Source organism: Cinclus cinclus, chromosome Z (assembly GCF_963662255.1).
Source record: "Cinclus cinclus chromosome Z, bCinCin1.1, whole genome shotgun sequence".
Lineage (NCBI taxonomy): Eukaryota > Metazoa > Chordata > Aves > Passeriformes > Cinclidae > Cinclus > Cinclus cinclus.
In genome coordinates, this window is record NC_085084.1 from 12,911,809 (window position 1) to 12,926,385 (window position 14,577).

At 39.4% G+C, this 14,577-nt stretch overlaps 1 protein-coding gene across 1 annotated transcript in view; it reads right to left on the bottom strand.

The window, feature by feature from the left end:
* Positions 1-14,577, bottom strand: part of MCTP1 (multiple C2 and transmembrane domain containing 1) — a 221,717-nt gene that overhangs the window by 7,130 nt on the left and 200,010 nt on the right. Inside the window, exon 18 of the mRNA XM_062512666.1 lies at positions 102-211. Within this exon, the coding sequence (XP_062368650.1) occupies positions 102-211 (110 nt within the window). The remainder of the gene's footprint in view (positions 1-101; positions 212-14,577) is intronic.

Below are 14,577 nucleotides of genomic sequence, written 5' to 3' on the forward strand. Positions count from 1 at the left end.
ATGGACTCCCCCAGAATAAGTAAGTAGACGTCTAATATCTCTGCATGGAAAAGATATTAAAGAGTATTGGAGAACAATCCAGCACCTGTGTCAGCACTTACTTCTTGATCCTTTCACCAAAGGAAGCAATTTCATCTAGGATATTCTGGACAGTGACACACACCTCCTGGATGGCATAGAGTCTATTCATAAATCCTTTCTTTTCACTGTCCTAAATAAAAGAATGGGAGTAGTTGAGTAAAAGAATTTCTGACTGTAGGAAAAGGATTGTGCAGCCATCAGTTAAGTTTCAAAATGTCCTGTGTTACAGATTCATGTACAAGGCACTGGCAAAACCTGGCAATAAGAAAACGATTTCTTGTCCTGTAAAGAGTGCCTATTGCAATACATATGGTTTAATATATATGCTGAACACAATTTTGTCTGTCACTGGATTATTTTCTAAACACATGTTCGAATAAGCCAGGTCTCCAGGTCTCTCTTAAACATGTTGAAGGTGACAACCTTGTATGTTGTGTGGTTTTTCAAGTGGCAAGACTCATAAGGTGGAATAAAGGCAGTTTGTTGAAATTCTGGCTCTTGAGCTTACGCAGGCAGAGGAAAAGAAGCATTTCTGGTGAAGGCACTGAGCAAGAAACAAGAAAAACTCAGCTCCTAGGGAGAGATGCTCTTTTCCCCCCAAGTATCTATCTTTAAATCCAGACATGACTGCAGCATCAAATCCACTAACAATATTGTGTTAGATGGGATTAAGATGAAGTATCACCATGGAAAAAAATTGTTTCTCTTCATTTTTTACAGACTACAGATAAGACAAAAGGCTATGTTCAACATTTCCAATGGGTTGTTGCTGTATTTCCCTATCTAGTTTGAATGTGATTACTGTTTTCCAAAAATAAGAAGTAGAAAAAAAAATTGTAATCTTAGGAAAATAGTTCACTAACAAAGTTCAACTTCTTTTGTCAACACAAACCAAATGATACAAAAGTCTTTGTCATTGACTCCAAAGTTCAGCATCTAAGAAATATATGTTGCATTTAGTTTTTCTTTACTTCCCCTGATGTGTAACTATCAGACAGCGTATTTGTTCACTCATTTTGTTGGCATTTTTGCTATCATAATAAATTATATTGGAAGACAACATAATTTATCATTTAATCATTTCAACATCACTGGTTCCGCAATGTTGTTATCATCTTCTCAGAAGATGTTTGAAAGTATTTAGTTAGAGAACACAGATTATCTAAAAACCACAAAAGAACCAGGCAGACAGAGATGAGAAAACTACTTTCAGTGATTAAGTGTAATTTATAAACCAAGCACTTCAGACAAAGCAAAACCACTAGTTTCTCAGGCAATATGAAAGACCATATATTTCACATAAGATTAATAATTATTATATCACAAAGAAATATTTTTGTTTTCTGAGAATGACTATAATGGATCAGAACCAGTGATATCACCTACATCCAGTGTGCTGCACAGAAACACAGAGTCATTTATGTAAGTTATTTCCTTAATATTTACTGCATTCTTGAAGCCTTTGCAATGACACCATTATTCTCCTCAGATACACAGCTCTGAAGATGTGCATCATATATCCAGCATGCTTCATTTGTCATCAGGAAATAGGCACCTGCTCTATTCCTTCATGTAAAACACATACTTCCAGTATAATGTTTTCTTGTACAGCAGAAATGAAAAATAAGCCATACAGGCATTTTTCTGCTTCCTTGCCTATTCAGTTTTGTTTAAGAGATTCTGTAAATTAATTTTGATTTATAGTTAATTTGTGTGAGAAAATAATTATGTCAGTCTAACAAAAACAGTACCCTTTGTAACATGTCCATAACTCAAATGGGGTTACATTCAAAGGTCCTGAGGCTGTTTTAATTTGTATCTTACACAACAAATTTGTACCTTTATTCATGTCAAGATTTAGGAATGGCACTCTCCAATTTAGCGCCCCCACTGAGACTTTCCAAATCCTGCTACAGCATGCTCACTTCTTCTCCTTCCCCACCCCAATGGTGGGCTGGAGAGAAGAACTGGAAGCACAAAAGATCGTGGTTGAGATAAAAACAGTTTACTGGGAACAGCAATGAGATGAGGAAATGAACAACAATCAGCGGCAATATTAAAACCGAAGGTGTACAAAAGACAGAGTGATTTACATGTCAAACGCTCTAGCCACACCACCCTGAGCCCTCCCTCCGCTTTGGAGACAGCGCCACACCTAGTCAGCCAAAAGGAATCCCTCTTCCCGAAAGAGAATCCCTTTCCCCTGCCCCCAACAACCCTGTGAGATGATAGAAAATAACCTCTGGGTTCCAGCCATAACCCCTCCTGCATTCTGCAAAAACTCATCCTGTCCTAGCTGGAACCAGACAATCCAAAAATATACCAGTCTTTAAATGATTTCCCACAAAACCCATAAAGACAGAAGGAGACAGAGCAAGATCACTATTTCCAACCCATTGCACCTTCTGAGCTGAAATGAAATCTGTTGACATACCCTGAGGCAGGATTAGACAAAACAGGACAGGAAAGAGGTGGTCAGAAGGATCATGGTTCATCTTTGCTTAAACTATTCCAACTATTCCCACATGTCCCGCAACTATCAACTGTTTTTTATTTCCTGCTCCAAATATTTGTGTAAAAAATTAGCTGGGCCAGGGAAAAACTGCATTTACTTTCTTGCAGCAAGATGCTGTGTTATCAAATACAACACAAGAGCTACCTAGAGTAAACCAAGGTTCCTAGTATTTAATTTTTCAAACACTACTGGCATTTCCTTTCCAGGGAAAGATGGTATAAGAGGGTGGAGGAGATTGCTGGCTTGAAACACTTCAGTTGCCTGTGTGTGGTGAGGGGTAAGACAAGTCCTGCCCTGGTGAGGTGGCGGGTTGCTCCATCCCCTGGAGCCTGTACTCCAGCCCTGCAGTGGCACAGTGGAGGCAATGTTCCAAACCTGCTCCTGGCACCCCTAACCCAGCCCCAGAGTGGCTACCAGATGTCCCATCTGGGGGAAGGGCCCAGGAAAGCCAAAGGGCACTCACGTCAGAGCAAGAGGCAAGCACATGTTGACCACTGGAACTACCAATGGTAGTCATATTTGCTCTTTACTATATCTCTTCTTTCTCTTTGTTCTTTTTCTTCCAATTCCTTCTTCTTGAAGTCTAAGTAACTTAAAATCGGATGAGTTAGAGTTTGTCAAGTTGAATGGACTTGCAGCCTGCTAAATTAATGCTTTGTGAAATGCTTTTTGTTGATTCAATGTTGCTTTAAACTTTTGCCAAGGTTCCCTGATTTTCTGAAGTTGCCAGTAATGTTTTTGTTGTTTTGACTCTTGAGGAATATCTTGTTAGTATTTCTCCTTTGAATTTACTCAAAGTAATTGGTAAAAGACAACTCTAACTCTGGGTAAAAGAAAAAAACAACCCATAAGCCCCTTTAAGGGACTCAGGAAGAGAGTTCTGGGGTCTTGAAGATGGGCTGTGACTGGAATCAAATTCATCACTTGCATGACTACAACTGCCAATTTTCTGGACACAATTGTAATTTAAATAGTAGATAAAATTTATAATACAAAGTTAAAAAAGCTTAATACAAAACTTTGTTACTATTTCATTTGTGTGATTTATTTGTTTGCAGTAGGCTTAAGGTATCTGAAAAGAAAGGGGTTTGCTAGCGCATGGTTGTGAGCACAAACTGTGGAAGCAGAGTCAAATTGATGTTGATGGTCTGACCTGAATCTTAAAGAGGGTATGAACCCAAAGTAAAGACTGAGATGATGTCCTCCTCCTTTTTCACAGGAAATTGTAGATTAAAGACTGATACACTGTTTGGTGAATATAGTAATACTGAACATTTACATACAGATTTTCAGCCAGAATTATATTTTCCTTTTGGTGAAACCAAAGCAAAATAAAGTAAATTACTAGCTTGACTATATCAAGCTAATTTACACAAATCCCTACATAAAATCCATGTTGTGTGAGTCTTTTTATTCAACAGATTGTGCTTCCAATCCCATGACAAAGTAGGGCGATTTAGGAAAGGATTATATCTGTAACTCCAAACCTCTCTCCTCTCCAAGTGAAAATGCATTTAAAAACCAAACATTTCTAATGATTGGGAGGGTGGGAGAAATAAATAAGTCAGACTCAAAAGCAGTCTCTGGTAAAAGAAAGGGATTTGAGGAATAAAACCCTGAACATTTTATGGTGGATAACTGTCCTACTAATAACTTCTAATTTAGAGAGAAAGCCACAGTTCATAAGAGGATTGTTTTGAGAATAGAAGCTAATGCTGAAATTTTTCGAGATGGTGCCTGGTAAAAAGACTCCAGATGGGTCTTCCCAAAACAACCCTCATTGGCCAAGCTGGTATGATACAACCCCTCTGCACACACCATAGCAACCAAGGCCAAGCCAGATTAATTTGTGATAGACACGGAGAGTGCATACAAAGTCAGCATTGGTACGCCTTCAGTGGTATGCTCCTGTCACTTGGCCACCAGAAGACACATGAACGCTTGTTTGCTTGAGTCACAGATCATCTGTTGTAAAAATCCAATGAAAGGACTTTACAGTCATTCCTGTACTCTGGGTTAGATGCATGGGAGAAATGCCAGCCAGATATGCTCTAGAGGTCAAAACAAGACAAAAGTTCACTGGCAAACTTTAGAAATATCAGATGACTTTAGCAAAGATTTAGTACAATATTCAATTAATAATAAAGCATTTGGACATTAATTTGGCCCAGCCAGCTTAGCAGACTTTAGACATGCTCAACGTAAAATTTCTTAAAATGTACCAAGAAGAGTGAATTGGAAGAAGAAAGTGAGAAAGACAGAAAAGAGAAAAATCACACATACAGCTTTCAGCTCCTGGGTTCCAGTAGTGCTCAGACAGAAACTCCAAGATAGGAACTCCAAAATCAGGGAGGGTGAAGACATATGCTGGCCTGCTGTTTGGCCTTAAATACCCTTTGGCCTTAGTGGGCCCTCCTCCCAGATGGCTCTTTTGGCTGGTCATCTGGCTGCTCAGGAGTTGCCTTGTAGTAGAGTGGAGCCCTGCCTCCGGTGTGCCACTGTTGGCAGCTCTGCCAGCCCGGGATACTGGCTCTAGGAGGGGACCCCTCCCCCTACACACAGGCATCCAAAAACACCTCAAACATCAATCCTTCTAGGCTTTGTCACCTGTAGCCGCAAGAGCAAAAGTATAGCCCTGCTTCTATCACTAAAAAGCTCCTCTAATCATCCTTGACTTTTAGTAGTAACAGGCCAAAAAAATCTCTATTGCCTCAACAGAAGTTTCTGTGAGAAAGCACTTCAGATTATTTCAACCAGTAAGTGGTGTCTGTAAAGCAGGGTCCATAAATAGACACCCTGTCCCGGTTTGAAAAAAGACAGGTGTGTTAGGGAAGAGCAGGGCCTTCCCTCAGAATGCAGCTAATAAATCCCTCCCTCCAAATTATTATAATTTTGGAATTAAGGGGGCTCTCAGGAAAAGATGTGGGGATAGGAACAGTACTTTACTATTAATAATTAATAATTATTAATAGGATAGTACTTTACTAATATCTGTGTCTATACAAGAAGGCAAACCCAAGAACAACCAGTCGGAGATTAACAAGGACCAGAAGAGGAGCCCAGCGAGAGCTGTCTCGCCTGTGGCGCCGCTCCCGTCAGAGCTGGCCGGCAGCCTTGGCCAGCTCCCGGGGACAGGGGGAACGCGGTGATGTCCCGCGGGGCCGGAGGGGCTCCGGGGGATGATGGTGGCCGTGTTCCCGATGGGAAGGGTGGAGGAGAGGCTCTGCTCACGGGCCCTCGGGGGCAGCGCTTGCAGGTGGCGGGCTGAAGCTGGAGGAGCGTCCGAGCAGGGGGGGTCCCACAGCCGAGGAAAGGCAGCTCCCGGCGTTGGGATGGCAGGGCGAGGTTTTCCTTCTCCGAGCCGGAGCCAGAGAGCGAGCAGCTGCCCACGCTCTCCTTTACCTGCCCCCCGATCTCTCCGTGTTCTCCCTCCTCCGCCCTCCCGCCCCGTCACTAGCCATCAGCGCTTCTTAGCATGTCAATGGGAACAATTCCACAGACAGAGAGGAAAGGGAAAAAAAAAAAACAAAACAACCCCCAACACACCCACATCATCCCTCAGGAGGACTCAGCAGGAGACCCAGCTATACACAGGGCTCTAACACTGTGGCAGACTTTCCTTTGTGGAATGATGAAATAGACCCTGAAGTAGTTGGTAATTAGTCCTTTTCTGGCAGGAGTCATTAGTACTGCCCAGAAAAACATACAGACACAGACTGTGAAATACTGGTTTATGGTCTGGCCACTGCTCAAAACCCCACCTCAGTAATTACCTTCTAAACCTTAACCACTGCTTTCTGTGAAGCTCACAAAGAACAAGATAGAAACCCAACAATATTTTAGCTCTGGAAGCATTTGATCTCCTTAAATCTCTATCAAATCAAATCTCCCCAATCTCTATCAAAAGGCCTCGGATCTGGTGACAGACACCCAGTTAAGTTTTTATTTTATCAAACCTGGGAGATAAGAAATCCTGTTCACTTCTGGTGAGCAACAGAAAGCACTCTAGGAAAGGTCTGGCTAACATCGAGGTGAAAAACAGGTCCTGTAACCAGAGATCAGGCTGTATGGCTGGCATATGGTATATGTACGGTATATATATATGTACGGCTGGCATACCTCATACATGAGGCAATGATTGTTTGGGGACATGTATGGACACCACTTGATCAGAGAGCTGGTTGGGTAAAGGCATGCGTGACCAGTGACACCGCAGTGGCAGGCAGCCAATGCACACTGGTTTTGGTTAAGTTTAGAGCATAGAAAGGCTTGGTTTGCTGCAATAAACCATCTTCTTTGGAGCAAGCAAGAAGGAGGTCCATATGTCTTTGTTCCCCATTGCTACAATCAAAATCTCAGGTAAATGGAAGGAGGACAGACAGCTATGATGATATTGTTATCTAAAAGCTGAATGTGGAAGTAGGACTTGAGGTAAGGCTGAATGGTCTTCGGGATGTGGAGAGGTGCACGATGTGACCTGAGACTGGCCCTCTCTTTACATCCTATAATGAACTGAGTCAGGTTATTTTAACTGTTCTTCGCCCTTGCAGAGTATTACTTGTAGAACAGCACAACCACACTGTTCTTCCCAATTCTTAAATTGAAATTGTAGGAGAAGACCTGAAGATATTAAAACTTTGCAGTGGGACCTTAATGATTCAGAAGTTCCCGCCCTTTCAGTAAGTCAGATTGTAACTCCTGAAAGTCTTGAGACTTGAGATTGTCACTTATTTCAAATAGTGACAGACATCAAGTCCCAGCAGACAGTTACCTGCATATGTTCTCTCTTCAGCATCAGCAAAATAGAAAACCTGTTTGGTACTCCTTCCACTTTGAAAATGAACAGCAGGAGCAGGCTTCCTTGAAGCACTGGCACCATTTCACCTCAGGCATCAAATCCCTGGGTTATGCAGATAATCAGAACTGAGCTCTTAAACTTTGGGCTTCAACTTCACCCATATTACTGGGCACCACACTTTCAGTGACCACATTTTCCAGATGCAATCAGCTGTTTAAAAATTCTCACTATGTCATCTTTAAAATATATCTGCTAGCATGTGTCTTTATGTGTGCATGGTGATGAGGTCTGAAAATCATTGCTTATGCCTAATTGGAAATCAGGCTGAGTATTTTAAAATATGGAGAAAACCACATAATAATGAAGAGTATGCTTTTACAGAGAGAAATATATTTGTGAATATATTCACAGAGGAATTATATTTGTGGTCATGATTATTAATGAAAGATGCAATAAACTGTTCCATATTTAAAAGAACAGACTCTAGGCACAACAGAAATTATATAACATGTGGAGGAAAATACTGAAGACTTGGTAAAAGAACTGTTAAAGAGAGACTTGTTTCACCATTTCCCAGCTGTTGATAAGATCTGCAGTTGAAAACCTGGTGTGATAAGGGGCCGTGAGCATCCATTGATAATGAGCTGTGACAGCCCATGATAGTGGCAGTGAATGTGCCTTGCTATTAAAGGTGAGTGAACTGCAGGGCCAGCTGACTGGGTATATCACCTGTCACGGGAATATTGGGAATATCCTGTGAATACCGTGTCCATGGTCCCAAGCTGGAGTGGAATGCCTAGTTGTTGTCATAAAGCACCACTTAGCCTCTGTATAACTGAATGCATAACAAGTTTGTCAGAGCCCTCCTCACCAACAAAGGAGGAAGGATCTTCGCAGGATGCCACAGATTCTTAGTGGTGATTATCTTTCTTGCTTTTTGTAATTCTTTGCTTTTTCCTACTTTTCTGTTTTCTTTCTTGCTCTTTCTTTGATAGTAAATGTGTATTATTATTTTGATTATCAATATTTGACCTCCTTTGTGTCTTTAATCTCACTCTGGGTACATTGGAATCTTGCCCTTCCCTGTGTTTGCAGTTTAGGACACATTTCCAGATTGGGATAGACTCATTGCTTATGAAGACATCACAATTGTGAGCATGAGTAACCTGCTCTTAGCAGTGGGCTTGGACTAGACAATCTCCAGAGGTCCCTTCTAACCCTAAGAATTCTTGGATTCTGTGTGAATATTACAACAATCTGTTCTTCCTCAAACATTACACTAAGAGTTGATAAAAATAATTTTGAACCTTCTGTGACTTTTTGGCAGTACCACTTATGTAATGAATTAGATTTTTTCATGGACTGCTGCAGCGCTAGAAGATAAATATAAAATGGGGGGGGGGGGGGGGGGAATGCCAAGAAATACAGTAATAATTCTAAAGAAACACAAGATACTGTAAGCATTCCAGAGTAGAAAGAACACTGTAATACTAATTATGTAAATCATGTTTAAATTGAGATTTTTTTTACCAATGCTCTTTATTTTCTCTGTCTCCCTATGCCATTCCACAGTGTTGCTCTGTGCTTTTTAAAATATATAGTCCTTCCTGATCTCTACTTCACTGCACATTTGAATACTGTAAGGACATCACTCCAGATAAAAGGCAGAAACATGGAGGCAATAGAGCCAGTATATAAAGCAACATGTCATTCCACCAAAGGGCGATCTAGTGGGGAGAAACAAAAACTTTAATTTTCCTTGCATGATACATTTTGACTAATGCTGTACCTTCATGAGGGGTTCATTTCATATATACTCTAAATATATTATTTGAAAAGGGTGAAAGCTTGTTTGTTCATGGTGATAGGTTCAGGAGCAAAAAGCCACAATGCCAAATTTTGCTGTGTCTTTATTTGCCTTATTTTAGGAGGCACTGTAGGATTATGCACTGGGGTGATTAGAATACACACAATGTATGTGTTTTAGGCCAACGTTTTAAATACCTGAAATTCTTCCTTTGGATGTCTTTTTCTTTACCCCTTTGGCTACCTTTAAAGAAGGGAAGAGAGAATATCTTACTTTACCTGTGTCAGAACAACACTGGAGCTTGACAGTAATCTCATTAATACTCCTTTTGTACCCAGGCACATCAGTGCAATCCAAAAGAGGCTAACGTGGAACTCTTGGTATGTTATGCATCAGCTGTTTGCAGTAGTTAATTTAGTCAGAATATAGTCCTGGTATACTACTAAAGAGCAAACTTTGGCCATGATTTTACAGTTGAATTTGCAAATTCCAATGGTTCTAATGTGTTTACCCTAAGCTGAATTAATAAACTGCAATTAATAAGATGCTCATTAATGCAGCTCTTCAAGTTCTGTTATACAAATGTGAGGGATGATAGACACAAAAGTTAAATCTCAAGGGTTTAATAATCTTCAAAATATAAGTAAAGAGCCTGCTGGTTTTGTTGGAAAGAGTTATTTTAAATAAGAAGAACCTTGATATGCAAGAGCCTGGAAGAATTGTGGAATGAAAAAAAGAAATACCAGCTGGTATAAAAATTCTACAAGCAGGTAGGGACGAAAGAAACAGACAGAAATTAGAAAGGGAATGCTGAAAGACTGAATTTAGCAAAACATCTGAATCATTAAGATAATCTATAATCTCTGCTTATCTAAATCACACACACACATTTTTGCTGTCCACTCATTATCAACAAGATAATAAAAATTAATCAAATACAGTAATCTGTTTTGAAAGTTAAAACTACCCTGAAAAATTATCTCCCAGTAAGTGCCTATACATGTGCCACTAACTGATATGCCGGGAATTGATGTGCAGCAGTACTGAAGTTAGTAATCTAAAATTTCAGTTACAGTTATGAAATATATTTTCTTGGATGTAGCAGAAGTAAAAGTCAATTTGATATTTTAGTGTATGTAGAATGTAATTTTCATTTACTCTTTGCAAATATTACAATGTTAAACATGCTTTTGCACAAAGTACAAGATTAACTATGCAAGATTACCTCCACAATGGGCTAGGACACTGCATAAAACTCTGTATTTAGATTTAGATTTACTGTCTCTGGAAATTTTTCAATCCTGTTTTGACCATATATTGTGATCTTAGAACTCTTAATAAATCACACACCTAAGCAAACAACTCTGTTATTTCTCCCTCAGACTCCCTTCTATTAACAACAGCTTTAGATCAAACACAGAAAAAAATTAATTTTGTATTTCAAAATTCATGTGATCACACCTTGGACTGCTAATATTTTTGGTTCACAGAAATCATAAGAGATTCCTTCCTGTGAAATTTCCTTACCTAAACAAGCACACAGTGCTTTGTATGGAATTGCCTGGGCCTGGTCAAGCAGACTGCTGACAGAGGACTACAGAAATTTCTTTACAGTTGGTATTTGCTGCCCAAACAGTGCTCCACTGGAATAATTAATTTAAACTTTTTAATGTCTGTTTTAGATTTCAGTGATTTAACTCAATGTCAAGCTGCTATGGGAGAAAACAAACAAAAACATTTTCCCAGGAATACTTTTTGTAAAGAGCAATTGTACACAGAGATAAAATTCTTAGTGGCGACATGTTACTTCCATATCCTGAGGTCAACGGAGCCCAGGTGGCCTACACTAGCTGAAGAACAAACCCTACAATCTTAAACACTTGATTGCTGTCAAGTGATCAATCATTAAGAATGTGATCTGGAAAAGAAAAGCATTACACTTTAGCTCAGCTAAACCAAGTGTAGATTATCTGAAATACTTAATTCTAAGTGTGAACCTGTAGAAATGAAGATGAAAACAGTAATATGTGAGATCTGGTTGGTATTCTTTGTTATGAGTTGAATGTTGAAGTCACCTTGAAAGCACTTTGGGATTGAAAGGGATGGTGAAAAGAACCATTAATATTAAAAATCAAAAAGAACAATTCCATGATCACTGGCTCTGTTATTTTAGTTCAGAAGAAATCCTACAACGTCTTCCAAAAAAAAGATTACATGACATTCTAAAAACAGTGGACATATATAAATACATATTTCAAACAGCAGGTACAATTATCCAAGGAATCTATCAAATTGATGAAAGAAAGAAAAGAAAAGAAAAGAAAAGAAAAGAAAGAAAAGAAAAGAAAAGAAAAGAAAAGAAAAGAAAAGAAAAGAAAAGAAAAGAAAAGAAAAGAAAAGAAAAGAAAAGAAAAGAAAAGAAAAGAAAAGAAAAGAACGAAAACAAGCCATTCAAACCCACTCATTTTTAACATAATTGCCCTGGATAAATGTCCACACTCCGCTTTTGGAAAATTACATAGTGTGGAAAAATACTCTGGCATTTGAGGCAAAGCAATATAAAATGGAAGAAAACAGTAGCATCTAGAAAATAACCCTGCAAATATTCTGGTAGTACAGTGGGCAAGGAATGATGAATGAACCAAGAATTCTAGTGTGTCTTTTAAGAAAATCTTGAGAACAACCTGAAAGTGCTCCATTGCCCATTTTCTTTCTGTGCTTACTTCACTGAAATCCAAAAGAAAAGCCTGAAAACCAAACAAAATTAAAGAACCCCAAACCAAACCAAAACAACAAAAAACCCCTCCACAAAACCCCAAAAAAGCGCCCCCCCCCAATCTCCAAGAGACACAAAAAACACCCGAAGAAAAAAGAAAAAACACAAACCAAATCCTACCCCTTTTAATTTGTTAGGAATTACTGAAATTTTAGAAATTATCTAAATCTGAGCCACGTAATGAAGATGGGGTGGTATCATGAATATGCAAAAATCACAACAAATGGTAATTTGTAACAATGTTATTTTAATATCTGCCCACTAGAATAGTTTGTTCTATATTCATTTTAAATATGCTTCAGCATGCTAATTTCTCAGAAGCAAAAATGCACATATTTATGTTGGACCACAGTAAATCAACCTGACTGAAAACTGTGAGAGGTGCTCACATTCTGGTGACGTATGGCTGACTACAACATCAGATAGAGAAAGAGTAACTCAAAGGTGTTTATTTTCTCAAATGCCTATTTTTTTTCCCCCAGAAAAGCAAGTATTTGTAGCTTAGGGAAAGGCTTTGACTGTGCACTGCATGTAAGTATCTGTTACTTCACAATAAAAGATGTAGAAAAAGAGACTAGCTTGTCTTCAGTCACTTAAAGGGAATTTCCTTCTAGAATTGAATAATAAGACTTGCTAACTTGAACTAATAATGAATGGAGCTGCTTCAGAAGGAAAAAGGAAAGCAAAATGTTGTTAGAATTAAATATAAAATCCATGTGATTACTGCAATGTCGGAATGACAGCTGAAAAAATAAATGGCAGGAAACACTAACATCTGTCATTCTTCGGGAATGACTAACTCAGCCACTGAGCACTCATGACACAGGAAGCATACTGGGTCACAGGTGATACTATTTATACTAAATCTTGCAACTAAAAAAGAAAAAAACCCAGCTGAGACATGCCTAATGTATACTAGATAAAAAATAAGCATGCAACAGAATTTATCCTGAAGAAACAAATAAGCAAAGTACTTTAAACAGTCACCATGTGACATGTATTTCCCCAGTTTGCTTTTTTTCTCATCATCTCCTTACTTGCACAGTGCCTATTTAAAAGCTTTAATGTACCAAGATCATCAGACACACAAATGCCAGATGAGGAGGGATGGGAAACCTGCAGCTGACAGCAAACTAACAAATAATTGCTGTTTAACAATTCAGAGTGGATATTGGACATCAAGCAAATGAATGAATGAGACAGACTCTAGAATGAGCAAAAAGGGGCACCCAACAGCACTCAGTCTGAAAAGCTGCAAAAGAGCTGGCATTCAACCCATGATGCATGCCTGCTCAAAGGGGATGCTTTTGAACACAGAATTATTTTCAGTAGAGAAGACAGGAAATTGTAAAGAGAATTGAAGATCCTCTCTCCCATTCCTAAATTCCTGATCCTTTTGCATCATTTTCACAACTGCCAGGGATCCATGTGGGATGGCATCCGCTTCAAAGGTTTGCTGGCACCAGCTGTCCACAGATGCAGAAGCACTGTGCCATCTCCTGCTTCTCCAGCTCCACTACTGCTGCTCTGATGGTGGGTGTTGTATAGCACATCATCCTTAACAAGGTGCAGACTGCTTAGGATAGCCTATTTTATTCACACAGGCCTTTTCAGCAGAGAGGGCAAATTAGCCCTCCACACTTAAAAAGCTTGCTTCTTCCAAAATTTTAAGCTCATTGCTTGTTTTTGTGATACTCAGAAAAGCAACAACCACTAGCCACACTGAAAGAATTCAACGACAGCTCTCTTCTTCATCTTTCAGTAGTCTTTGTATTATTTATTGTCTAGTAAATAAAGTTGAAATGCTTTTCAGCCTTGGCTGCACACTCACTACCCAGTTGCAGTCCGACAACAGCAAGGAATAAAGCTGCCAATATAAAATATATTTTTTTCTCCTTTGTGACTGCTTCCCGTAGATTTCATTATTTCTCCTGGAACTGCACTTTGTCATATCTGGGGCACAGCAATACTAAATAAACAGGGAGAAGGGATGTGAAATTTTTATCACAGAAACAACTGGCTAGGAGGAGATACCATATTCAAGCTTTTCCCAGAGAAAACATGGAACAGAGCAGGTGCCGTGCTTCTAGAAAGCTGTGCTATTCTAATCTGACAGTTTGGGATTAAACATCCCCATCGGGCAGCAGCAGGCACACAGCTCTGGAAATCGCCCCAAGGCGGCCTCTCTGAGATGAGAAAACAGGGAGAAAGGCCCTAAAAGAGAACCCAAAAAAGGGGAACAAAACCTCTGCCTAAGGAAAGACCAAACAGCCAGCCAAGCAAACAGCACATGGCAAAAGGCAGGAAGCTGCCCGGGAGGGCCAGTTTTAAGAACACTCCTAAAAGCACTAAAAGCACTCCCAACAAAGTTCTTGTTTGCAGGGACAAAAGATACAGGAACAAGCTTTGTGAACAGGAAGATGTGGAATGTAATAACATCATGGATTACCCCAGGACAGGCTATAAATTGTTGAATGAATTACACTTTACCCTTGTATGTTGTTCACCTATGGCCAATATAGTGTGGGTGATGAACCTCATGAAGCAATTCAAGTATAATTCAATAAATTACTAAATCACATAAAGAACTTGTCTAAGTT